Source organism: Arvicanthis niloticus, chromosome 12, assembly GCF_011762505.2.
Source record: "Arvicanthis niloticus isolate mArvNil1 chromosome 12, mArvNil1.pat.X, whole genome shotgun sequence".
In the NCBI taxonomy this organism is placed as follows: domain Eukaryota; kingdom Metazoa; phylum Chordata; class Mammalia; order Rodentia; family Muridae; genus Arvicanthis; species Arvicanthis niloticus.
In genome coordinates this window covers 41,635,621-41,659,217 of record NC_047669.1, presented here as the reverse complement: position 1 = coordinate 41,659,217, position 23,597 = coordinate 41,635,621, and the positions used below count along the sequence as shown (strand labels likewise).

At 41.2% G+C, this 23,597-nt stretch overlaps 1 protein-coding gene across 1 annotated transcript in view; it reads left to right on the top strand.

Annotated features, from left to right (window-relative positions):
• The first annotated feature begins 13,190 nt into the window (after positions 1-13,190).
• LOC117718180 (transmembrane protein 45A-like) overlaps positions 13,191-23,597 on the top strand; it is a 34,023-nt gene continuing 23,616 nt past the window's right edge. The window contains exons 1-4 of the mRNA XM_034515718.3: positions 13,191-13,518; positions 13,807-13,838; positions 13,921-13,997; positions 14,136-14,273. Of these exons, the coding sequence (XP_034371609.1) occupies positions 14,232-14,273 (42 nt within the window). The 5' untranslated portion in view covers positions 13,191-13,518; positions 13,807-13,838; positions 13,921-13,997; positions 14,136-14,231. The remainder of the gene's footprint in view (positions 13,519-13,806; positions 13,839-13,920; positions 13,998-14,135; positions 14,274-23,597) is intronic.

Sequence of the window (23,597 nt, the reverse complement as noted above, 5' to 3'; positions counted from 1 at the left end):
ACATTCCCTCTGGGAGAGAAGAAAATGACTTAGGATGTAAGAGAAACAGGTAAGTCCCAGGAAATGAGTGAAACTTATGAGGTTCAGGAAGTTCCTGAAAGTTACAACATTAACAAGGCCTCTCTGAGATTATGTATGCATATATGCACTAACTGTTGAGAAAATGAGAAGGAGCAAGGAAGGGATCCAGGGAAATAGACAGTGGGGAAGCTGGCCAGCTGCCTACAAGTCATTCATTCAAAGAGTTCCAGATATGCAGCTTTAGTCCCTGTACTTGTCAGGATGATGCAGCTGCCTTTGAGTCATCCATTCACCTATGAATAACCCCTCACCTATGCTTCAACTTATCTCAAAATATTCACTCACAAAAACCAAGGCAAGAACTTTCCTTTGCTCTTCTTGTGTCCTGAGCCCTGCTTATTCACTGAGCAGATATTTAATAAGCACTTACATTGTGACAGGCACACAGTGGTGGGCCAATAAGCTTATGGCTTCGCTAAGTTAGACATGGGTAAAATTTTTTTCTTTGAATTATTTTTGTGTATGATGTATGTGGTCTCTCTCTCTCTCTCTTTCTGTGTGTGTGTGTGTGTGTGCCCACCTGTGGTTCCCAATGTACATATCCATTTATAAATGTGCAGAAGCTAGCAAGGATGTCCTGTCCTCTACCATGCCTCACCTTACTCCCTTGATACAGGGTTCTCACTGAACCTATAGCTCACTGTTTGAGGTTAGGCTGGCTACCAAACACCTGGAATCTTCTTGCCTCTGATCTCCAACTCTGGGGTTACAGGAATGGGCAGCAATACATGTCTTGTTGTTGATGTTGTTGTTGTTGTTTTGTTTTAGGTGCTAGAGGCTAGAAATCAGGTCTTCATACCAGTGCAGCAAATAGTATAACTCATGAAACCATCTATGTAGCTCCAGAACTCTTTTTCTTATTTGGTCTTCAGGGCCCTCTCTGGGGTAAATATACAATTTTTTTCATATCTCCATATATATTATATATATGTGGTTTAAGAGCATTACTATAAAGAGCTGGAGCCAAAAAACTTGGTCTAATTCTGCCTACTTTAGGCAAGCCCTTATCATATATTACTCTTAGAATGAGAAACTGTGTTTATAGTTAGCATTTTTGTCATAAAATGAAAACTACTTGCTCACATAAGAAGTATTTGACATGCTTCCAAGTAACGCAGAAGCACATAAAACATAAAATGGCAATCTTGCAGGAAGGTTAGGAATATGGTTCAGTGCTGGAGTCAAAGCACTCTAGTAACTGACCTCCGGAGGGACAGACTCGAGCTATGAGTTGGACAGACACTGGGCTTGAATGTCTCCTTCACTAAAGGAAAAATTGCCACCAACATTTTCTAATAAAAAGAACAGTACTATAGCATTTCCCATGAAGACTCTCATATGTTTATTAAGCAACGTAAATATTTAGCAATTTTCATGACTTACCAGTACTGGCTTCAGACACCAGCAGATAAAGAGAACTTAATATACAGTGCCGATGACTGACATTTGATATGATAGAAATTTTAGATAGGCGAAACAAGTGACTGCAAATTCTAATTTTCTACCTTTAGTTTTTTTCAATTAGTTATCTGAGAATTTTATACCCTGTCCTTTAATCCCATTCCATACCTTCCTCCCACTCCTCCTAGATTTCTTCTACCCCCGTATCATACCTTTGTGTGAAAATGAGACCACATCAAGTCCAATTAGCACTACCTATATACTGTTGGGTGTGTAGCCATTCCTGGAGCACATTAGATCTACTACTAGATAGTTAGGCGTACTACTATTAGAGAGTAGTCCTCTATATTACATCTGTAGAGAAGATGGATTCTTCTTTTTCTAGAAGCTATTAATTACTAGCACCCTCTCAGTTAGAGATGGAACTTTTATGCTCCTTTGTCCCCTCTCTGCTGGGATTTTTGTATAGCTTGAGCTTGCACAAGTCTTTTGCAGTCTGTCACAACGTCTATGAACTCATATGTGTGATCACCCTTTTGTATCTCTGTGAGTCATCACTGTCTGTGGCACTTGCCATTCTTTGTTCTTCTTCTTTTGCAATAGTCCCTCCCTGAGCCTGGGGGGGAGGAGGGTGATGCCAATGACCCATTTAGGGTGGAGCACTCTGAAGTGCTTAATCTCTGTACTGCAACCAGTTATGGTTCTCTGTGTTAACTGTAATAGGAAGCTTTACAAACACCACACTCATACATCATAAGTAAGGTAATGAGTAATAGAGAAAGAAACCCGATGTCAGCCTCTGGTCTCCACATAAATGTGCACATGCACCTGCACAAAAGTGCACACATTCGCATCTGAACAATTCACATTCATAAAATACACACACACACACACACACACACACACACACACACACACATTTTGACAATGTTGTGTTTGTGTGTGTCTGTGTACAGTGTATTGTTTATATTTACCCTCCATTTCCTTCTCTAATTTCCATCAAGTCTAATTAGCACTACTTATATACTGTTGGGTGTGTAGGCAATGTAGTCCACTAGAGCATGTTAGACCGGCTACTAAATAGTTACGTCTACTACTAGTAGTAATACTACTACTACTATAGACTACTATTACTACTAGGTAATAGTAATAGTACTCTGTATTACATTCGTAGAGAGGGTGAATTCTTTTTCTAGAAGCTATTAATTACCAGCATCCTCTCAGCTAGAGATGGGACTTTTATGCTCATTCACCTCACACTCCCTTTGAATCCCCCTTTCCCTTCCCAACTGATTCCCACTGTGTCTAGTTACAGCTGTCTGTATGAACATAGGTACAGAATTATATTATTGGAATATACTCAGATTACCGGTGGTCACAACACTGAAGAAAATGACACTATCTCTGGCAACCATTAATTACCAAACCTTCCCTAGGAGTAGGACTGCAAAAGCACATTTCATAATCTATGATGAAATGTTGAAGGTTCCAACCTTGTACAGGCCTTGTGTAGGTAACTGTAGCAGCTGTGTGTTCATGGTTGCAATGACTATGACATGTCAGGAAGTATTCCAAAGCTGTGATTCTTTCTCAAGCTCTGACAAGTTTTTCAACCCTCTCTTCCATGATTTTTTTTTTTTTGTGGGAATTAGCAGGAACGATAAGTGTCTTATCAAGGAGATCACCTTATAGTTATTTATTCTCAGGATTTTAATCAGTTAAAAATCTCTTCATTACTGTTGCTCCCACAGAACAAAGTTTCTCTTTCAAAGCCGAGAGTGCCAGTAGTTTAATGAATATCAATATGAGTATGAAAGCCTGTTTATTTTGCAAAGGAGCAGTAGTAGACTTCTGCTTAGAACCTGTGAGCGCCTCAGACATAGGCATTTGATCAGTCATGCAGTACAAGACATGTACCCCCTCTTGTGGAGTACACATTAAATCCAATCAGGAAAGTGGTTGGTTACCACCCAAACAGGCCTACTATGACTGATTCATCAGTAGTGTTATTCAAGGTCCATAGATGGTTAATATCCATAATGTCTTTTCTCCTTAAGTGGCTAAACCAACACCTAAGGTAACATATGAATGCTACCCAGATAGGAAAGCACTAACAGCTCAGTTCCAGATTGACTTCTCTGTATCCTGTAAACAAAATCTGTGATGTTTTCAGCAATAGGGAAAAAAGTATTAGGAACAAGGAAACTTTACACACAAAAAAGAGAGAGCTAAGATGCCTGTAGAGGGACCCCTTGAAGATTCATTACAATACTGATTGCACACGTATTTGAGGAAACTACTAGAAGCAGACTTGGGACCTACTGTGATTTGATTATGTCCCCCAAAGGTCATGGGTTCAAACTTAGTCACTGACTATGCTAATGATATGTGGAGAAAGAAGTTTTAGGAAATAATCAGGATCAAGGAGGGCATTAGGGAAGACCCTCAAAGGTTGTATTCATTGCTTTATGTGAAGAACGGATTTAGCTAGCAACCCTTTCCTGCCTCTCTATGACATGCCTTTTCTGCCATATTATGATGCAGCAGGATGTTCATCCTTCATCTTGGCCAGATGCTGGTGCTGTGCTTTCAGACTTCCCAGTCTCTGTACTATACAAAGGTCTTATCTTAATAAATCATGTACTGGAGAGAATTCAGTTATAGCAGCATAAAGTAGATTAGGAAAGAGAAGAACGAAGTCTAGCTCTCAAACAGGGATGCTAATGCTTTCTTTTTCCTTGCAAACTGGAAACGTCATAATGCATGTGACACACAAATATTAGATATATAAATATTAGGCACACACATATCAGAAAAGCACAAATATCTAGTTCCTGTAATCCAGAGTACTTAACACCAGAATGTACACAGTACAAAAGGTTCCTAATAATTCACAAAATCATTTTTTTTGGTTTATTTTCCCTCATGAATTTATCTCATTTTGTTTAAATGTTTTTCTCATTACCTTTTTTTTTTGTTTCATTTTTTCCCGTTTCTTTCCCCCCTCCCCCCATCCCTGCTACAATCTGCTACAAAATGTCTTAACCTCATTTTAGAACAGTGCTCCAAAATACTTATAAGAGGCTGGATATGGTGATAAACACTTGTAATCCAAATACTTGGTATTTAGTTAGAGTTTCCATTGCTATGAAGAGCTATGACCAAGACATTTTTTAAAAATTAAATTAAATTTAATGTTTTACTTATTCACTTTATATCCTGCTCATTGCCCCCTCCCAGTCACCCCCTCCCACAATCCTTCCCCTCCCCCTCCCCCTCCCCTTCTCTGAGCAGGTAGAGTCCCTCTGGTTAACCTCTCCCCACCCCACTTCAAGTCTTTGCCCTCACAGAGGTAGGTGCTTCCTCTCCCTCTGAGGCCAGACAAGGCAGCCTAGCTAAAAGAACATATCCTGCATACAGGCAACAGCTTTGAGGATAGGCCCTACACCAGTTGTTTGGGACTCATATGAAGACCAAGCTGCACATCTGTTATGTATGTGCGGGGAGTCCTAGGTCCAGCCATGTATGTTCTTTGGTTGGTGGTTCAGACTCTGAGAACCCCAGGGTCCAGGTTAGTTGACTCTGTTCGTCTTCCTGTGGAGTTTCTACCCCTCTTTGGGGCCCTCAATCTTTCTTCCTGTTCTTTCTTTTATTTCATTTTATTTTACTTATTTACATTTCAATTGATATCCCCCTTTCAGGATTCCCTTCCGGAAACCACCCCCATTCCACTCCTCTTCCCCTTGCTTTTATGAAGGTGCTTCCCCCACTCACTCCTGCCTCACTTCCCCTAGCATTCCCCTAGTCTGGGGCATCAAGCCTTCACAGGACCAAGGGCCTCTCCTCCCATTGATGCCAGATAAGGCCATTCTCTGCTATATATGCAGCTGAAGCCTTGGGTCCCTCCATGTGTACTCTTTGGTTGGTGGCTTAGTCCCTGGGAGCTCTGGGTGGGAGTGTGTGTGTCTGGGTGGTTGATATTGTTCTTCCTATGGAGTGGCAATTCCCTTCAGCTCCTTTAGACCATCCCCTAACTCCTCCATTGGAGTCCCCATGCTCAGTCTGATGGCTGGCTGCAAACATCCACATCTGTATTGGCTGGCTCTGGCAGAGTCTCTCAGAAGACTTTCATATCAGGCTCCTGTCAGCAAGTACTTCTTGGCATCAGCAATAGTGACTGGGTTTGGTGTCTGTATATGGGATGGATCCCCTGGTGGAGCCGTCTCTGGATGGCCTTTCCTTCAGTCTCTGCTCCACTTTTTGTCCCTGTATTTTCTATAGACAGGAGTAATTCTGAGTTAAAATTTTAAGAAAGGTGGGTGGCCCTATCCCACAAACGGGGGCTATGCCTAACCTCTGGATCTCTACAGGTCCTCTCTCCCTTTTGTTGGGTATTGCATAGAGTCCCCAGCTCCATCAACTGTTTGACTGAGGGTGTCTGTATCTGTCTGAGTCAGTTGCTAGGTGGAGTCTCTCAGAGGACAACATGTTCCTGTCTGCAAGCATAACAATATCGTTAGTAGTGTTAGGGATTGGTGTCGCCTGTGGGATGGGTCTTAAATTGGGCCTGTTTTTGGTTGGCCATTCCCTCAGTCTCTCTTCATCCTCTGTGCCTGTATTTCTTGTAGACAGGATAAATTTTAGCTTGAAAATGTTATGGGTGGGTTGGTGTCTCTATTGCTCCACTTGGCTATAGGAGGTGCCTCTTCGGGTACATATCTCCAGTGTAATGAGTCACAGCTAAGGTCAACCCTGGACATTTTTGGGTGCCACCCTTATCCCAGGTCTTTGTCTCATCCTGGGGAAGCTCCCACCTCTCCACTCCCATCAGTTTCTGATTTTCATTCATTTTAATGGCCATCTAGCCATCTCTAATCCCGATCCTGACCTTCCCATTGCCCCTCCCATCCACTTTCCTTCCTCCACCTGCCTCTTAGGACTATTTTATCCCCCCCCCCTTTTTTTTACTGTTAAAGATTTTCTTTCTTTTTCTTTTTTTATTATTGGATATTTTATTTACATTTCAGATGTTATCCCTTTACCCCATTTCCCCCCTGCCCAGGAACCCCCTATCCCATCCCCTATCCTTCTGCTTCTATGAGGATGTGCCTCCACATCCCCCCACTCCCACCTCCCCACCCTCGAATTCCCCCACACTTGGCGTCCAGCCTTCATGGGACCAAGGATCTCCTCTCCCACCTATGCCCAACAAGGCCATCCTCTGCTACATATACAGCTGGAGCCATGGGTCCCTCCCTAAGTGCTCCCAGGCTGGTGGTTTAGACCCTGGGGGGCTCTGGTTGGTTGTTATTGTTGCTCTCCTCATGGGGCCACAAACCCTTTCAGCTCCTTCAGTCTTCTCTCTAACTCCTCCATTGGGAACCCCTTGATCAGTTCAATGGTTAGCTGTGAGCATCCACCTCTGAATATGTTAGACTTTGGCAGACCTCTAAGGAGGCAGCTATATCAGGCTTCTGTCAGCATGCACTTCCTGACATCCACATCAGCATCTACCTTTGGTGACTGCACATGGGATGGATACCCAGGTAGGATGGTCTCCAGACAGCCCCTCCTTCAGTTTCTGTCCCACACTTTGTCTCCCTATTTGCTTCCTTAAGTATTTTGTTACTCCTTCTAAGAAGGACCGAAGCATCCACACTAGGTCTTCCTTCTTCATGAGCTTCATGTGGTCTGTAAATTGAATCTTGGGTATTACGAACTTCTGGGCTAATATTCAATTATCAGCGAGTGAATACCATGTGTGCTCTTTTGTGATTGGGTTACATCACTCAGAATGATATTTTCTAGTTCCATCCATTACCTAAGAATTTCTCAAATTCACTGTTTTTAATAGCTGAGTAATACTCCATTGTGTAAATACACCACATTTTCTGTATCCATTCTTCTGTTGAAGGGCATCTGGGTTCTTCCCAGCTTCTGGTTATTACAAATAAGGCTGCTATGAACATAGTGGAGCATATGGCCTTGTTATATATTGGAGAATCTTCTGGGTATATGCCCAGGTGTAGTATAGCTGAACCGCCAGACTGATTCCCAGAAGGGTTGTACCATCTTGCAATTCCACCAAAAATGAAGGAGTGTTCCACTTTCTCCATATCCTTGCCAGCATCTGCTATCACCTGAGTTTTTGATCTTAGCCATTCTGACTGGTGTGAGGTGGAATCTCATGGTTGTTTTGATTTGCATTTCCCTGATGACTAAGGATGCTGAACATTTTTTTTAGGTGCTTCTTGGCCACTCCAGTTTCCTCTGTTGAGAATTCTCTGTTGAGCTCTGTACCCCATTTTTAATAGGGTTATTTGATTCTCTGAAGTCTAATTTTTTGGTTTTTTTTTTTTTTTTTTTGTAAATTTTGGATATTAGCCCTTTATCAGTTGTAGGATTGGTAAAGATTTTTTCCCAATCTGTTGGTTGCCATTTTGTCCCATTGACAGTGTCCATTGCCTTACAGATGCTTTGCAATTTTATGAGGTCCCATTCGTCAGTTCTTGATATTAGAGCATAAGCCATTGGAGTTCCATTCAGGAAATTTTACCCTGTGCCCAAGTATTCAAGGCTCTTCCCCACCTTCTCTTCTATTAGTTTCAGTGTATCTGGTTTTATATGGAGGTAGGTCTTTTATCCATTTGGACTTGAGCTTTGTACAAGGGGGTAAGAATGGATCGATTTGCATTCTTCTACATGTTGTCCTCCTCAAACCTAAACCTCACAAAGACCCAACAAAGAAAGAGAACTTCAGACCAATTTCTCTTATGAATATCGATGCAAAAATACTCAATAAAATTCTTGCAAACTGAATCCAAGAACACATCAAAACAATCATCCATCATGATCAAGTAGGCTTTATCCCAGGAATGCAGGGATGGTTCAATATTTGGAAATCAATCAATGTAATCCACTATATAAACAAACTCAAAGAAAAAAAACCCACATGATCATCTCACTAGATGCTGAGAAAGCATTTGACAAAATTCAACATCCCTTCAGGGTAAAAGTCCTGCATACGGGCAACAGCTTTGAGGACAGGCCCTACGTTCCCCTATACTGGGGCCTAGGTTTTTTATCTCCAGGGTAGTCTTCTTTTGAGATTTCTTTATTGTTTCTACTTCCATTTTTAGATCCTGGATGTTTTTAATTCCTTAACCTGTTTGGTTGTGTTTTCTTGCAATTCTTTAAGGGATTTTTGTGATACCCTTCACAATAGTCACAAATAATATAAAATACCTTGGTGTGAATCTAACCAAGTGAAAGATCTGTATGACAAGAACTTCAAGTCTCTGAAGAAAAAAATCAAAGAAGATCTCAGAAGATGGAAAGATCTCCCATGCTCATGGATTGGCAGGATTAATATAGTAAAAATGGCCATCTTGCCTGCCGAAAGCAATCTACAGATTCAATGCAATCCCCATTAAAATCCCAATTCAATTCTTCATAGAGTTAGAAAGAGAAATTCTCAAATTCATTTGGAATAACAAAAAAAAATCAGGATAGCAAAAACTATTCTCAACAATAAAAGAATTTCTGGAAGAATCACCATCCCTGACCTCAAAGTGTACTACAGAGCAATAGTGATAAAACTGCATGGTATTGGTACAGAGACAGCCAGGAAGTTCAATGGAATAGAATTGAAGACCCAGAAATGAACCCACATACCTATGGTCACTTGATCTTTGACAAAGGAACTAAAACTGTCTGGTGGAAAAAGGACAGCATTTTCAACAAATGGTGCTGGTTCAACTGGAAGGCAACATGTAGAAGAATACAAATCAATCTATTCTTATTTCCTTTTCTAAGTGAGATTCAAGCATCCTAGCTTGTGCCTTCCTTCTTGTTTAGCTTCTTTGGGTGTGTGGAGTGTATCATGGGTATCTTGTACTTTGTGGCTAATATTCACTTGTAAGTGAGTACACATTGTGCATATCCTCTTGGGACTGGGTTACCTCCCTCAGGATGATATTCTCAAGTTCCATCCACGTGTCTGTAAATTTATGATGTCTTTGTTTTAAATAACTGAATAGTACTCTTTCATTGCTGGTGGGAGTGCAAACTTGTATAGTCACTTTGGAAATCAATTTGGCAGTTTAAAAAAAAAAAAACTTGGAATAGTTCTATTTCAAGACTCAACTATACCACTCCTAGGCATAGGTGTTTCACCATCCCACAAAGACACTTGTTCAACTATGTTCATAGCAGCTTCATTCATACTAGTCAGAAACTGGAAACAACTCAGATGTCCCTCAACTGAAGAATGGATAAAGAAAACGTGGTGCATCTATACAATGGAATACCAAGACAACTTTTATAAGGGACAACATTTAACTGAGGCTGGCTTACAGTTTTAGAAGTTCAGTCCATTAACATCACAGCAGGAAGCATGGCAGCATGCAGGTAGACGAGGGGCTGTAGAAGGACCTGAGTGTTCTGCTCTGTGACTGTAGTCCAAAGAGGTCTGGCTCTCAGCCAGATAGGAGAAGGGTCTCAAAGCCCACCTCCAAAGTGACACACTTTCTCCAACAAGGCCACACCTACTCTAACAAGGCCACATCTCCTAATAGTGCTACTTCCTGGGCCAAACATATTCAAACTCCAGACTTGGGAAGCCGATGCACCAGGATCATAAGTTCAATGCCAGCTACAGCTACATAGCAAGACTTCTCCCCCCCCCCAATAAAAAAGAGTGGTTTACATGTATGTATACATATGCACTTATATATACTCACACACTTGTAGTAATAAAGAAAACCCAGTACTCACGCCAAAAAACAACTACAATGCCTGCCTTCTCAAAAGAGTAAAGCAGTTGTATTTAGTATGCTGCTAAATGCACACATGGTTAAACTGATTCCTCATAACTTATCATCGTATCAGAGATCTATGTATCTTTAATCCCCATCTGAAACACTTCTGTTTACAGTGAATAGTGGTTAATGCAGAGACCCACAACTCATCAAGGTACAGAGAATAAGAGACTAAAGAATTCTCAACCCTAAAGTGAATATATATCTCTCATCCTCGCTACTTCCAAGGTTCAGAGATCACTGCAGGATAGGGGCTTGGAAAGAGTGTAAAGTTGAAAGGCAGTAGGTAACTACATGTAAATGGAGTCTTTTGGCTAGAACAGGGGAGATGCACACATGAACTCATGGTGGTTCAGACACTATGCCCAAGACTGCAGAAGTCTAAACCACACAGCATGGAGAAGGACATTGGGCGTACAATCCTACCCCTAACCATGGAGCTATTTGGCAGTCATTAGCTGCTGGGAGAAGGAAAGACAGTGTTCTCTAAGAGTACACTGGCCATGCTCCAATAGAAGATCGAATATCCTAGAATATCTGGATACTGCATGTTGACCTTGAATGGTATAAACAGGAAAAAAAAAAAAAAAACAAGACACAAAGTTAAGTCAGTAAGTAGAGAGTGTGGGTGTGGGAAGAGTTGTGTGGGAGCAATGAATATGATCAAAGCTCTTTGTATCAACTAGTAAAAACTGAATAAAAAATATAGTTGAAGTATACTACCCCAAGTTGCTCTGGAGACATACTTCCACATGCATTTTTAATCATGCCTTCAGTGCTTTCAGTATGATACTTTGTATGTAACACGCCAGAGACTGACAAACCATCCCCTGTGTTGATACTTCTCTGGTTTCCTAGGTGGTCATGCTTTGGTACTCATTACTATTTAAAAATATTTTTTTTTGTTATGCTTGGTCCCTTTGTATTGAATCATAAGAAGCTGAGCCAAGCTAAAACATTATCCAGTGACATAATGTGTTCTAATGGAATTTAGAACAAGGGACTGTGAAGGTGGACAAACAAGGTGATGCTATCTTTCTAAGGTTAGTGGATGATGCCAAATCAAAAAGTGGAAAGGGACACCAGAGAGAAAATAAATCTCAGACAGGTTTACGAACTGGATAAGCCACAGTCTGTAGTCATAAGTTTCTGAATGCACATGAGGTATGTGAGACATATGTGAAGAGTGGAGAGGACCAAGCTTATTTTAGGGGCTGAAGATCTCAGCTTTGTTTATCCCCAGAGGCTGGAGTTAAGGTCAAAGATTATGCAGGGCTCCACCACTGACCTCTGCACTTTGAGCTTGGATGTTTCTGCTGTGAGTTTGACAGTTTTATTGTGCCCGATAGGTATGTTTATATGGTCTCCCTCCCCACCTTTGCAACTCTCAGGGCCATCTGATACTCTACATTATATCTTAGGCACTTGTTGCCAGAGTGAGTTTCCGTCAGATCAGCTGGTACTAAGCATCCAGACATTCCTTCCCATCCTGCCCATGGAGCTGCATGGGATTTCTTCATGAACTGTATCAAGCTCTTTAGTATGGAAAAATAATTAGTTTCTTTAAAAATTTTGTCTGTACCAGTTTATGTTAAGAATCTTATGTAAAAAGCTGGGCGGTGGTGGCGCACGCCTTTAATCCCAGCACTTGGGAGGCAGAGGCAGGCGGATTTCTGAGTTCGAGGCCAGCCTGGTCTACAGAGTGAGTTCCAGGACAGCCAAGGCTACACAGAGAAACCCTGTCTCGAAAAACCAAAAAAAAAAAAAAAAAAAAAAAAGAATCTTATGTAAAATCATGACAGGATATCATTACCATTATTTTATCAAGTATTTTCTTTCTTTGGGATATACAGTTGGAAAGTGTTTGGAGACATTTTAATTTTTTTATTTGAGGAGAGACTGATTCAAATCATTTTTTTTTAAGTCTAGGAAGAAGGTTGTCCATCTATGGTCCTGCAATACTTTATCCTAGTCTCAGGTATGAGTGCTAGAGGTTGGGTGACTAGATGTAGGAATATAAGGTGGTTTTTAGTCAGTATTATCCTGGCCATCATTTTGGCTTCCAGGATGAGAGTAGCTTACAATATTTCATGACAACAACAACCACCAAAAGCCACATAGCAGATGAAATAAGCGAATTCATTTACTTTTTTTTTTTTTTTTTTTTTTTTTGGTGTCAACACAAACTGAAAAGGATTCTGCTCTGTGTTTTCCAATGAGAAAGACATAGAGGAGTTGCAAAAGTCTGGTGAGTTAATTGGCTTTGATGGCTGTGGGACAGGAAAAGTCAGTTTTCTTTAATGGCATGATCCCTGGTAGATTAAATATACTCTGAGGCAGGACACATACTCAGGAGAATTTGGGCAATAGACACTAGACTTAATAAGCTAAAGAAGAAAAGAAAAAGGAGAAGGAGGAAGAGGAGGAGGAGGAAGAGGAGGAATAGGAGGAAGAGGTGAAGGATGAGGAAGAAGAGGAGGAGAAGGAGAAGGAGGAGGAGTAGAAGGAGAAGGAGAAGGAGAAGGAGAAGGAGAAGAAGGAGAAGGAGAAGGAGAAGAAGGAGAAGGAGAAGGAGAAGAAGGAGAAGGAGACGGGAAGGAGAAGAAGGAGGAGGAGGAAGAGAAGAAGAAGACAGAGAAGGAGAAGGAGAAGAAGAAAAAGGAGAAGGAGGAGGAGGAGGAGGAGGAGGAGGAGGAGGAGGAGGAGGAGGAGGAGGAGGAGGAGGAGGAGGAGGAGGAGGAGGAGAAGGAGAAGGAGAAGGAGAAGGAGAAGGAGAAGGAGAAGTTGTTGATTATGTTGACTACATATTTGTAGCAGTTTCATTTGTGGTGGTGATGTGTGGGAGGGTGGCATGAGGAGATTGTGAAACTGCTTCTGTGAGGTGACGAAAGGAATGTTTTGCACTGATTTGTATCTGAGATATATTTTTCCAACTAGAAGAGTATTATCTCAGCAAACATGAAACCATAGTAGCCCAGCCAAGTGCATTCTACTCTGTCTCAGTCTCAGTTGTATTTTTCACTTTCCCACAATCTTCTGTTTCCTTTATTCCCACTCCGGGTTTTAATATCTTTCAGGGTCCTTCTGTCAGCAATCCCTGAAGGTCCTTATTGGCACAGACATTTCACATAATTCTGAAGAAGCTTTGATGAGCAATGTTAGCTCCTTGCATTGGTGGATCTTATATTTGGCACAGAAATAGAATTTATGTAATAATGTAAGTGTTCTTCAGTTTTCTGAAAATCAAGAGAGCCTTCCTCCCACCCCCATAATGCAGAGTTGGCAGGTTAAACAATGTCAGTAATGATATAAATCAGGTGTAGGGAAAGTAGAAATAAATTGTAAATTTACCACATAGTTATGGGGAAAACCTCTGATGTTAGTGACTATGTAGTACTTCTCTGACTGTACATAATAACGAGGTAATCTGAGCCCTTGATTAATAAGTATATGATATGATTTTAATGCTTAATGACATTAATTTGTGGGCCTGGACTTTTTGTAGGTTGGGCGGAGTTAAAACCTCCAGAGAAAAGGGTGAGTAAGAGGAACACATAATGCTCCTCTGGGCTGTTGCAAGGCTGATGCTGGCTAAACTGACTTCTCGTTCTGTAAGCAGCATCTGCCAGGATTGGCTACTGTGGAGTGCATCTCCAGCACATGAGTGGTAAAGACTTGGGCAATTGTTTAAGTGTGGTAAGTAACATTTGGCAAAGGTAAAATGTGGTAAGTTTTAATATCGCATGCTACTTGCTTTTGGCATATGCAAACAGATGTAAAGCTCTCTGTAAGGTGTCAAGTTTCAGCTGATCATTTTCTTCCTCTTTTGTCTAGGAAATCTCAGCCTTAAGTGAGAAACAAAACTGACATCGTAGCTGCTTTTATCTTCTCCCTGCTGTGTCAGTTCTAAAGTGTTTGATACCAAGCAAGATGAACGGTTCAGAAGTAAGAATTGACCCAAAGCACCCAAAGGTTAGTTTTCTACTTCTGTAATAACTTTGGTTTCATAATGTGGGAAGAGCAAGAAAAAAAATGTTTCCTGTAGCCTATCACCCAACCCGCCTTGAGATGAGTCTCGTATAACTGAGCTAGCCTCAAGCTTACTATACTGTGTGGCTAACCTTGTACTCTTGATCCTTCTGCCTTTCCCTTCCAAGTACTTGGATTACAGATCTGGTTTGATTCTAGACTGTGTATTTGAGACAAACAAGTAATCATTTCTGTTTTGTAAAATGGGTATATTAACATCATTTTCTTAGAATTTTATGAGATAAAGTTAGGTAAGAGTGCTTATCATGCCGGGAATATAGCTCAGTTGGTAGAATGCTCACCTAATATGCACAGAGATCTTTGATGTACTCTTCAGCACTGAAAAAAAAAAATCAACCCCAAGACAATTTTGGCTTAAAGAGCAAAATTATATGTCCTCTCTCATATTCAGATCCTATGCAGTGTAATGTATATATGTCCTGTCCACCTATAAATGGTTATAAATGGAGTTAAAGCATAAAAAGGTATAAAAGAGTCAAAGAGAGTGCCCAAAGAGGTTCTAGCAGAGGGGAGAGGGCAAACGGATACATGCCACTCGAAAGCAGAGAGTCCAAGATGTAAATGAGGGTGGGGATTGGGAAACGAAGGCAAGAACAGACACCACTGAGACACACTTTGCTGAAAATATCATAGTGATACAAACACTTTACATGACAACTAAGCATACAGTGGCTGCTACATGGTAGAACACAATAAAACCGGGTTCGCGGCACAGCCACAGCCACTGGAAATGGCGAGTCATGAAACCAGCACAGCTGCTTGACACTGTTCCAGCAAGGCTGAGCAGATGATGGCTGCAATTGTTGTCCTTCTCTCTCTCACTTTGACGTTTTGGTCTCTGCGTGTTGTGTTACTGGGGACTTTCTGCATTATGATTTATGTCTTTTCTTGAGAAAAATTATGTCTGAGTCCTTTTAATCCTAAAATTAACCCTATCTGGCCAGTATTTGGAAGTCTCCCTTATGCCCTGGAGATCATTAAGCAGAGGTAAGCATATAGCTGGATGAGATGAGATGAGTGCAGGAATCTTCTTGGGGTGTCTGCCCCTGAGCAAACACAAACAGCATAATTGATGCAGGGTAAACAGAGACAATTGACAAAGTCTGACTGGACAGGGGAATAGGTTACAGAAATCCAGGTCTCTTTTTTATTATAGTCTTAGAATTCTCTAAAAATGCAGTAAAGATAGGGGGGGTCATATAAGATACACTCCAGTAAAATAGATTGATTAAAACAAACTTTTCCTACTTTATAGTGTAGATGATGAAACATATAGTAAAATAAGTTAGGTATTAGTATTTGCTACTCATGAAAACAATGGCTCAGATATTTTCTTTTTGTCTGGAATGCTTCCAAAAAGCAAATATAGTGTTTGCTTTGGAGGGGACCTTCTTTAGATTATTTAAATTGGAGTTAAAGGGCTGGTAATAATAAGACTCATCTGTTCTGTTTCTATTCTCTAATTGGGACTGAACTTGTAATCCCGGATATGTGATGAAAAATCAAACACATTTCTGTACCACTTGGATAATGATCAGTCTCTCTTTGTTCTGTGAATCTTGTATAAATAAAGAAGCCCCTGGTTGCTAGTCAGTCAGAGCAGCAGAAATGGCCTGATTCCTACTCAGAGCCACAGAAGTTGCCTGACTGCTAGCAAGTCAGAGATTTATTTCCCTGACCATTGCGCCTGGCATCCTCCCTCCCCTGACTCCTTATCTCCTCTGCAGGCTGTTCTGTCGGCAAAGACCCTCAGACTTTCCTCTCTGTTCTGGGGAAGACCCTCTGGAAGGGCCCCAGCAGGTTTGTCAGCTCTAAGTTTTCTGTTTTTACTGTTCGTAAGTTTTTACTCCTCCTTAGTTGCCTTTGGGATGTTATCTTTCCAGACTGAAACACTAATTGTGAACATTAACGACTCTTCTATGTCTCAATATGAAGTCCTGGCAACATCAATATGTTCTTTCTTCAAACCATTTTTTTTAAAGAAAAGCTTCATTCTCTGTTGGTTAGATTTTAATTATTTGTTTTGAACAAATGCATCTGATTCTTGTGGGTAATTGTGTTTTCCATCAGTAAAGATGCAGAGTTTCTGTTCATATTCAAACTAGAAGAAAACTGCATCCAAGTGATGATACTTCTGAGTTTAAAGTTGAACAGCTCATTATTTATATTTATTATGAAAGTGTCTAAGCTTGTAGCCACATTTGTTGATGTGATAACAATTTGGCACTGGAGGTATAGTTGCATTGCTGACTCTTAGAACCACAGATGTCTTCCTAGACTGCTTATTATGTGTTGTATTTGATGAAAGCAAAGGAGAAACTAGCATAAATTATGGCACATAATCTTCTAATTTATGTGCCATAATTTATGCTAGTTTCTCCTTTGCTTTAGTCAAATAATGTGCCATAATTTATGGCACATAAATTTCTGGCACATAATCTGTATGCCATCATTTCTCATCTATCCAACAGTTATGTAGCACTTAACTATATGCTAGACATACTTTCAAGACCCAGAGATTAATCGGTGAATATAAGTAGAATCTTGCTTCAAGGTGTAAGATTCCCAGTGAAGAATAAACAAAACAAAACAGTAAATTCTATAGCATGTTAAAAGGCAATGTCTTATATAACAAGAAATCAGAAAAAAAAAAAAAAAAAAAAAGAAGCTCTATCTAGGCAGATCCACAGAAAGCACTGCAAGAAGTCCATATTTAGAAAGCAGTGTCCGGACATAGCTTTAGGAGAGAAAAAAGAAATAGCCAATGTTGCCAGCTAGAGGAGCTACAAGTGCTAATGTCCTAAGTAGAAGCAAGTTTGGCATCTTCAAAAAGAAGCAGGAAGGCTAATATCGCTGTTGGAGAAGAAGCTTTGAGCTGTCGGAGAATTAAGTGATGGACTAACTTTTGTGGGTCCTAGGATCCCATTTGAAGTCTTGGTTGTCTTACATGTCAACAAAGCAGTACTGGCTCCTGTGTTGAGAATATTCTGACAGAGGCAAAGATGGAACAGAGTCCACTTGGGTGACCATTGTAATACTCCAGGTTTTCCTAGGGGCAACATTAGTGGAGATAGTGAGACATAGCCAAATCCTGGGCATAGTTGGAGGTGAGCAGTTTCCAGTTGGCTGCATATGGGAAGAAGGAAAGCAGATGAGAAGTCAAGCATGACTAAAATTTTGGCAAGAACCATTAGAAGGATGAAGCTGTCTTTAAATGAGAAAGACAGTGTCGGGGCTCCAGGTGAGAGATGTTGGGAACTGTGCTCTGGACAGTTCTGAGTTTGAAAGCCACACTAGACAACAGAGTGAAGAAGCCAGGTGGGGAGGTTGAGGCAGGAGCCTGGGTAAGTTATATATTTGGGAGAAGTGAGCACAAGGTGTGGCATTTCCAACTGTGAAGCATGGTGGGAACCCCATCTTATGCATTTATCATTTATTTTCGATGTTCTAGGCTCCCCTTCTCGATGGAACCCATAGAAACACTTATGTAAACAGTCTGGCCTTGGCCTGCACTTATATATAAGAACCTTTAATCTTGCCAGATTTCTGGACCCATGCCTGGCTTCTGTCATATCTTGGTCTTGGCAAAATTAAATCTTTCCTGAAACTCCTAATTCCCTGGTGCTGCTAAAATATTACTCAATGCCTTACACCCTTTCTACACCAAAGAACACTTATATGTACTATTTATTTTGATTACAGGGCTTAATATGCATGATTTATTTTGATTACAGGGTCGTCCTAGCCACACTTGTCCTCCTGCCTTCCAAACTTTGCTGATTATTTCTAGGGCTTAGAAGGATCTTCAGTTCCTATTGGCATATCATTATCCGATCCTTCTTTCACTTGAGGATAAGGTGCTGGTGCGTAAGTTTCAGGGAACATTTACATACACATCTACAGATAAAGGTGCTCCTCACACGTACGACACCAGGGCTGCTGTGAGAATGAGCTGTGAGAATGCTTGTGAAAGAGCAGCACAGTGTGTACTCTCTGCTCCCCACTTTTTTCTCCTCTCTTTCATTTCAAGTCTTTATTAAACAAGTAAATGAAACCCATAAGATCTCCAAGTAACCACTAACCCCATATGTCTACCGAGTGAACAGAAACTGAAGGAAAGGCCATCCAGAGACTGCTCCACCTGAGAATCCACCCCATATGCAGACACCACACCCAGACACTATTGCTGATGCCAAGAAGCACTTCCTGGTATAGCTATCCCCTGAAAGGCTCTGCCAGAGCTCGAGCAATACCGAATTTGAATTGTGATAGCTCATCTGAGATGTGGTCTCAGTGTGAAATACACACACAAATTTGTAACTAACATGGTAGTATCCCCAAACCATTATTCTCATGGAATTCCTTCCTAAAATCAGAATAGCAGAGCACTGTGAGTTTGTGGAGAATTTTTTTTATAGAAAGCCAGACTTAGATGTGTTTCTGAGGTGCTTTTCCATCTCTGGTGAGCATTTGTTTTTGTTTTTGCATGTGTGGTTTTAATTTGCAGTGATGTTTTTATGAATGACAGTTTTGCTTTCAAGTCCCTATTCTGTGATCAAAATTTTCATAGTAGTTTAGAAATGTTGAATAAGTGGAAAAGAAGGGAAGAAATAAAAATTGTTTCATGATAATATTTGGTTATAAAAATATTAAGCTTAATTTCATAACTTATAAAAGTGAGCTTCTTATATTTTGTGAGTGGTGAATTTAATTTTTATTTCATTCATTTCTTTAGTGTGTGTGTATTTGTGTGTGTTTTATGCACACATTCATGTGCATGGTGCATGTATTTAGGGGTTAGAGGACAGCTTTTGGGAGTCTACACTCTCCTTCTGCCATGTCAGTTCCTAGGGTTGCAGTTAGGTGACAAAACTTGGGTTCAAGAGGCATCTTGGTAACTGGATTATGATAATTTAAGTTTACATTTTGCTTCTGCTGGGTACTGTGATTCTGACTGCTGGGAATTCTGCAGCAAGAAGCAAAACTGACATAGTTGAGCTTGGCAGCCTTGCAGAGGAAGTAAAAAAAAGAAGTTAAAGAAAAAAAGATTCCATATTATAAAATATAGCATGAACATAAGTCTCTGTGGATAATAATTAGAATGATGTAATTTAGAATATCTTGAGAAGAAAGCCTCCTGAGGAAGACTCACTAGTGCTGAGCCTTGACAGAGCCCTTCCTACAGGAAGTGTCCAGGAATGTGGAGACAGTCTGCCAGATACCACCTACTACCAACATCCACATGTCCTCGGCACTGGGAATGCCTGTGGTGCTGCTAGGTCCACGCAGGCTCCCTCACTCTTTGGAACTTGTGCTCTCATGGAGAGAATGGTGGGTGAGGCCAGCACCTTGAGGAGCAGGCAGGGTCACTGGCCATCAGTGCATTTGTTTCTTTCTTCTCCCATCTCAGGGCCATCAAAGACCATACCTTTTATTGCATATGTTCCTAGGGTGGGTCTGTTTTTCCTTTGAGTTTGGTATTAAGCTATCATTCATGCGTGGCATTGCATGTTCTCACCATCCTGTTCTGACTCAGACTTGGCATCTGAGAAATGAGCATCTACAATAGCCTTTTAATTGTACCTGTTGCCTGTAGGCCCTTCTCCCTTCCATATATTCTGGGAATGGCTGACAAGTTAATCCTGATGAAACGCCGTACCTTCCACACAACTTCTCTGCTCATAACTCTTTCTTAATCTGGTCCTGGCTGAGGAGCAGTTTGAGAAAACACGATGTGCTTCTCATGTTTCTTTTGGCTTTTCCCTCCCCTGTTTATAGAGAAACACACCCTGCAACCAAGATTGTTAGCAGAGATTCAGAAGACTTGAAACCCCAATTTTAAATCTAGCCGTGTGGCCAATTTCTGTTCTTATCCTACATTGCATGGGCATGTAAAAAGGTCCTTTTCTATCAAACCTACCACTCTGTCTATGGAATGTGTGAGAACTTACTGACAAGAGCTTAGGCTGCAGAGTCGTCAGACCAGATTCGAGTCTCAGCTCTACTATTAAATTAGCCTGAAGGAACATTCCCAGGAAAGTATTGTTTTGTCATCTCTGAATAGCAGAAGGCAAAGAGAAAGTTGTATTCCTCAAAGTTGGGCAGATAAGACACTGTACATAAAACATTTTAAGTTTTAAGTGTCCAGTTCACAGTGAATTCTTAGTCCCTCGCCTCTGTTTACACAAGTGTCAAAGTGCATATGGATGAGTAGATGTGCACCTGGGATCTTCTGGCTTTTTTTCTGCACCTCTGGGCTTAGTAATATCCTTAATTTTTAAAAAAAAAACTTTTTATTCCTCTCTCATACAGTACATGTCAACCGCAGTTTCCCCTCCTTCCACTCTTCCCAGGCCTTCCGCCCACCTCTCCCAGATCAGTTTCTCCTCTGTCTACCTTCAAAATATAAAGAAGAGGAAGAAAAATGAACAGGCCTCCCAGGGATATTCACTGAACGTGGCCTAATAAGGTACAGTAAGACTAGGCACAAACCCTCATAACATGGTTGGATATGAGAAGCCAGTAGGAAGAAAGGGCCCCAAGCACAGGCAAAATACCCAGAGACACCCGCCCTCCCATTGTCGGTAGTCCCACAGGAGCACCAAGCGATACAATTATAATGTATACACAGAGGACGTAGCTCAGACCCATCCAGGATCCAGGATGCTCATGTCTCTGTGAGCACTTAGGAGCCCTGCTTAGTTGATTCTGTGGGCCGTGTTTTTGTGCTGTCTTTGGTTCTTGGCGCCTCTGGCTTCTACAGTTCTTCCTCCTCCTCTTCTGCAGGGTTCTCCTGGCTCTTCCTAGTGTTTGGCTGTGGGTCTGTACTTTTGCTCCTTTTTTGTTTGTTTGTTTTTGTTTTTATCCTTTCTTTTTTCATTGGATATCTTCTTTATTAACGTTTCAAATGTTTTCCCCTTTCTAGGTCTCCCCTTCTGAAACTCCCTATCTATCCTCCCTCTCCTGCCTCTGTCAGGGTGTTCCCCCACCCACCGACTCCCATCTTCCCGCCCTGGCATTCCCCTACACTGGGGCATTGAACACACTCAAGCCCAAGGGCCTCTTCTTGCACTGACGTCCAACAAGGCCATCCTCTGCCACATAAGTGGCCAGAGCCATGGATCCCTCCATGTGTACTCTTTGGTTGATGGTCCAGTCCCTGGAGCTCTGAGGGATCTGGCCAGATGACACTGTTGCTCCCCCCATGGGGTGGCAAACCCCCTCAGCTCCTTCAGTCCTTTCTCCAACTCCTCCATTGAGGACCCCACACTCAGTCCAATGGTTAGATGTGACCATCCTCCTCTATATTTGTCAGTCTTTGGCAGAGCCTCTCAAGAGATAGCCATATCAGGCTGCCATCAGCAAGCACTTCCCAGCATCCACAATAGCTTCCTAGTTCAGTGACTGTATATGAGATAGATCCCCAGTTGAGGCAGTCTCTGGGTCACCTTTCCTTAAGTTTCTGCTCCACACTTTGTCTCCATATTTCCTCCCGTGAGTATTTTGCTCCCCCATCTAATAAGGACCAGAACATCCACACTTTGGTTTTCCTTCTCCCTGGGATTCCTATGGTCTGTGAATTGAATCTTGTATTTCCAACTTTTGGACTAAAAGTCACTTATTAGTGAGTGCATACCATGTGTGTTCTTTTGTGACTGAGTTACCTCACTCAGGATGATATTTTCAAGTTCCATTCATTTGCTTGTGAATTTCATGAAGTCATTGTTTTTAATAGCTGAGTAGTACTCTATTATGTAAATGTATCACATTTTCTGTATCCACTCTTCAATTGAGGGACATCTGGGTTGTTTCCTGCTTTTGGCTATTATAAATATGGTTGCTATAAACATAGTGGATCATGTGTCCCTATTACATGTTGGAGCATCTTCTGGGTATATGCCCAGGAGTGGTATAATTGGGTCCTCAGGTAGTACTATGTCCGATTTTCTGAGGAACCGCCAGACTGATTTCCAGAATGGTTGTACCAGCTTACAATCCCACCAGCAATGGAGGAGTGTTCCTCTTTCTCCACATTCTTGTCAGCATCTGCTGTCACCTGAGTTTTTGATCTTAGCCATTCTGACTAGTGTGAGGTGGAATCTCAGGGTTGTTTTGATTTGCATTTCCCTGATGACTAAGGATGTTGAACATTTCTTAGGTGCTTCTCGGCCATTTGAGGTTCCTCAGTTGAAGATTCTCTGTTTAGTTCTGTTCCCATTTTTAAAAATAGGGTAATTTGGTTCTCTGGAGTCTAATTCCTTGAGTCCTTTGTATATTTTGGATATTAGCCCTCCATCAGATGTAGGGTTGGTAAAGATCTTTTCCCAATCTGTTGGCTGTCATTTTGTCCTATTGACAGTGTCCTGTGCCTTACAGAAACTTTGCAATTTTATGAAGTCCCATCTGTCAATTCTTGATCTTAGCAAATACGTCATTGGTGTTCTGTTCAGGAACTTTCCCCCTGTGCCCATGTGTTCGAGGCTAAGTTAATCCTGCCAATCCATGAGCATGGGAGATCTTTCCATCTTCTGAGGTCTTCTTCAGTTTCTTTCTTCAGAGACTTGAAGTTCTTTTTTTGTGTGTGTGTGTGTGTCTTACTTTTTTATTAGATATTTTATTTACACTTCAGATGCCATCCCCTTTCCCCATTCCCCCCCTTAGAAAACCGCTATCCCATGCCCCCTTTTCCTTTTTGCATTTATACATTTTTTAAAAAATGTTAATCATAGGCTTTATAAGTTTGGTATTGCTCAATCAGAGGTGTAACCCACTACCCAACCTAGATATATCAACTATCTTTGACTGGTGGAGATACATGAACATCTGCCTCCCTGTCTCCCCCCTCTTTCTCTCTTTCATCACCTAGCTTCTTCCCTCCTTCTTCTCCTCCTCTTCTTACTCCTTCTCTTCCTCTCAGTACTCCTCCCACCTTAGCTCCTCCTACATATCACCCTTCCTGTTAAAATGAAACTTTTCTCTCAAAATACAGTTAGAGCATAATTATGCCAATTTGTACCCATGAGGTACAAGATAGTCCTCATACCCAGTCCATCATTTTGTTGACTAACCAGAACCTCTGTCGTCTATCCTAACTAAAACATTTAGTTCTGAACCTGTCTTTAGGATGAATGTCAGCTGACGACCATCCACTCAAATCTTTTCTCTCAAGGTAAATAGCCAGGATTGGCTATGAGGCTATAAGTTTTCAACCCCATCAGAAATCCAGAATGACTGAGTTAACTATAA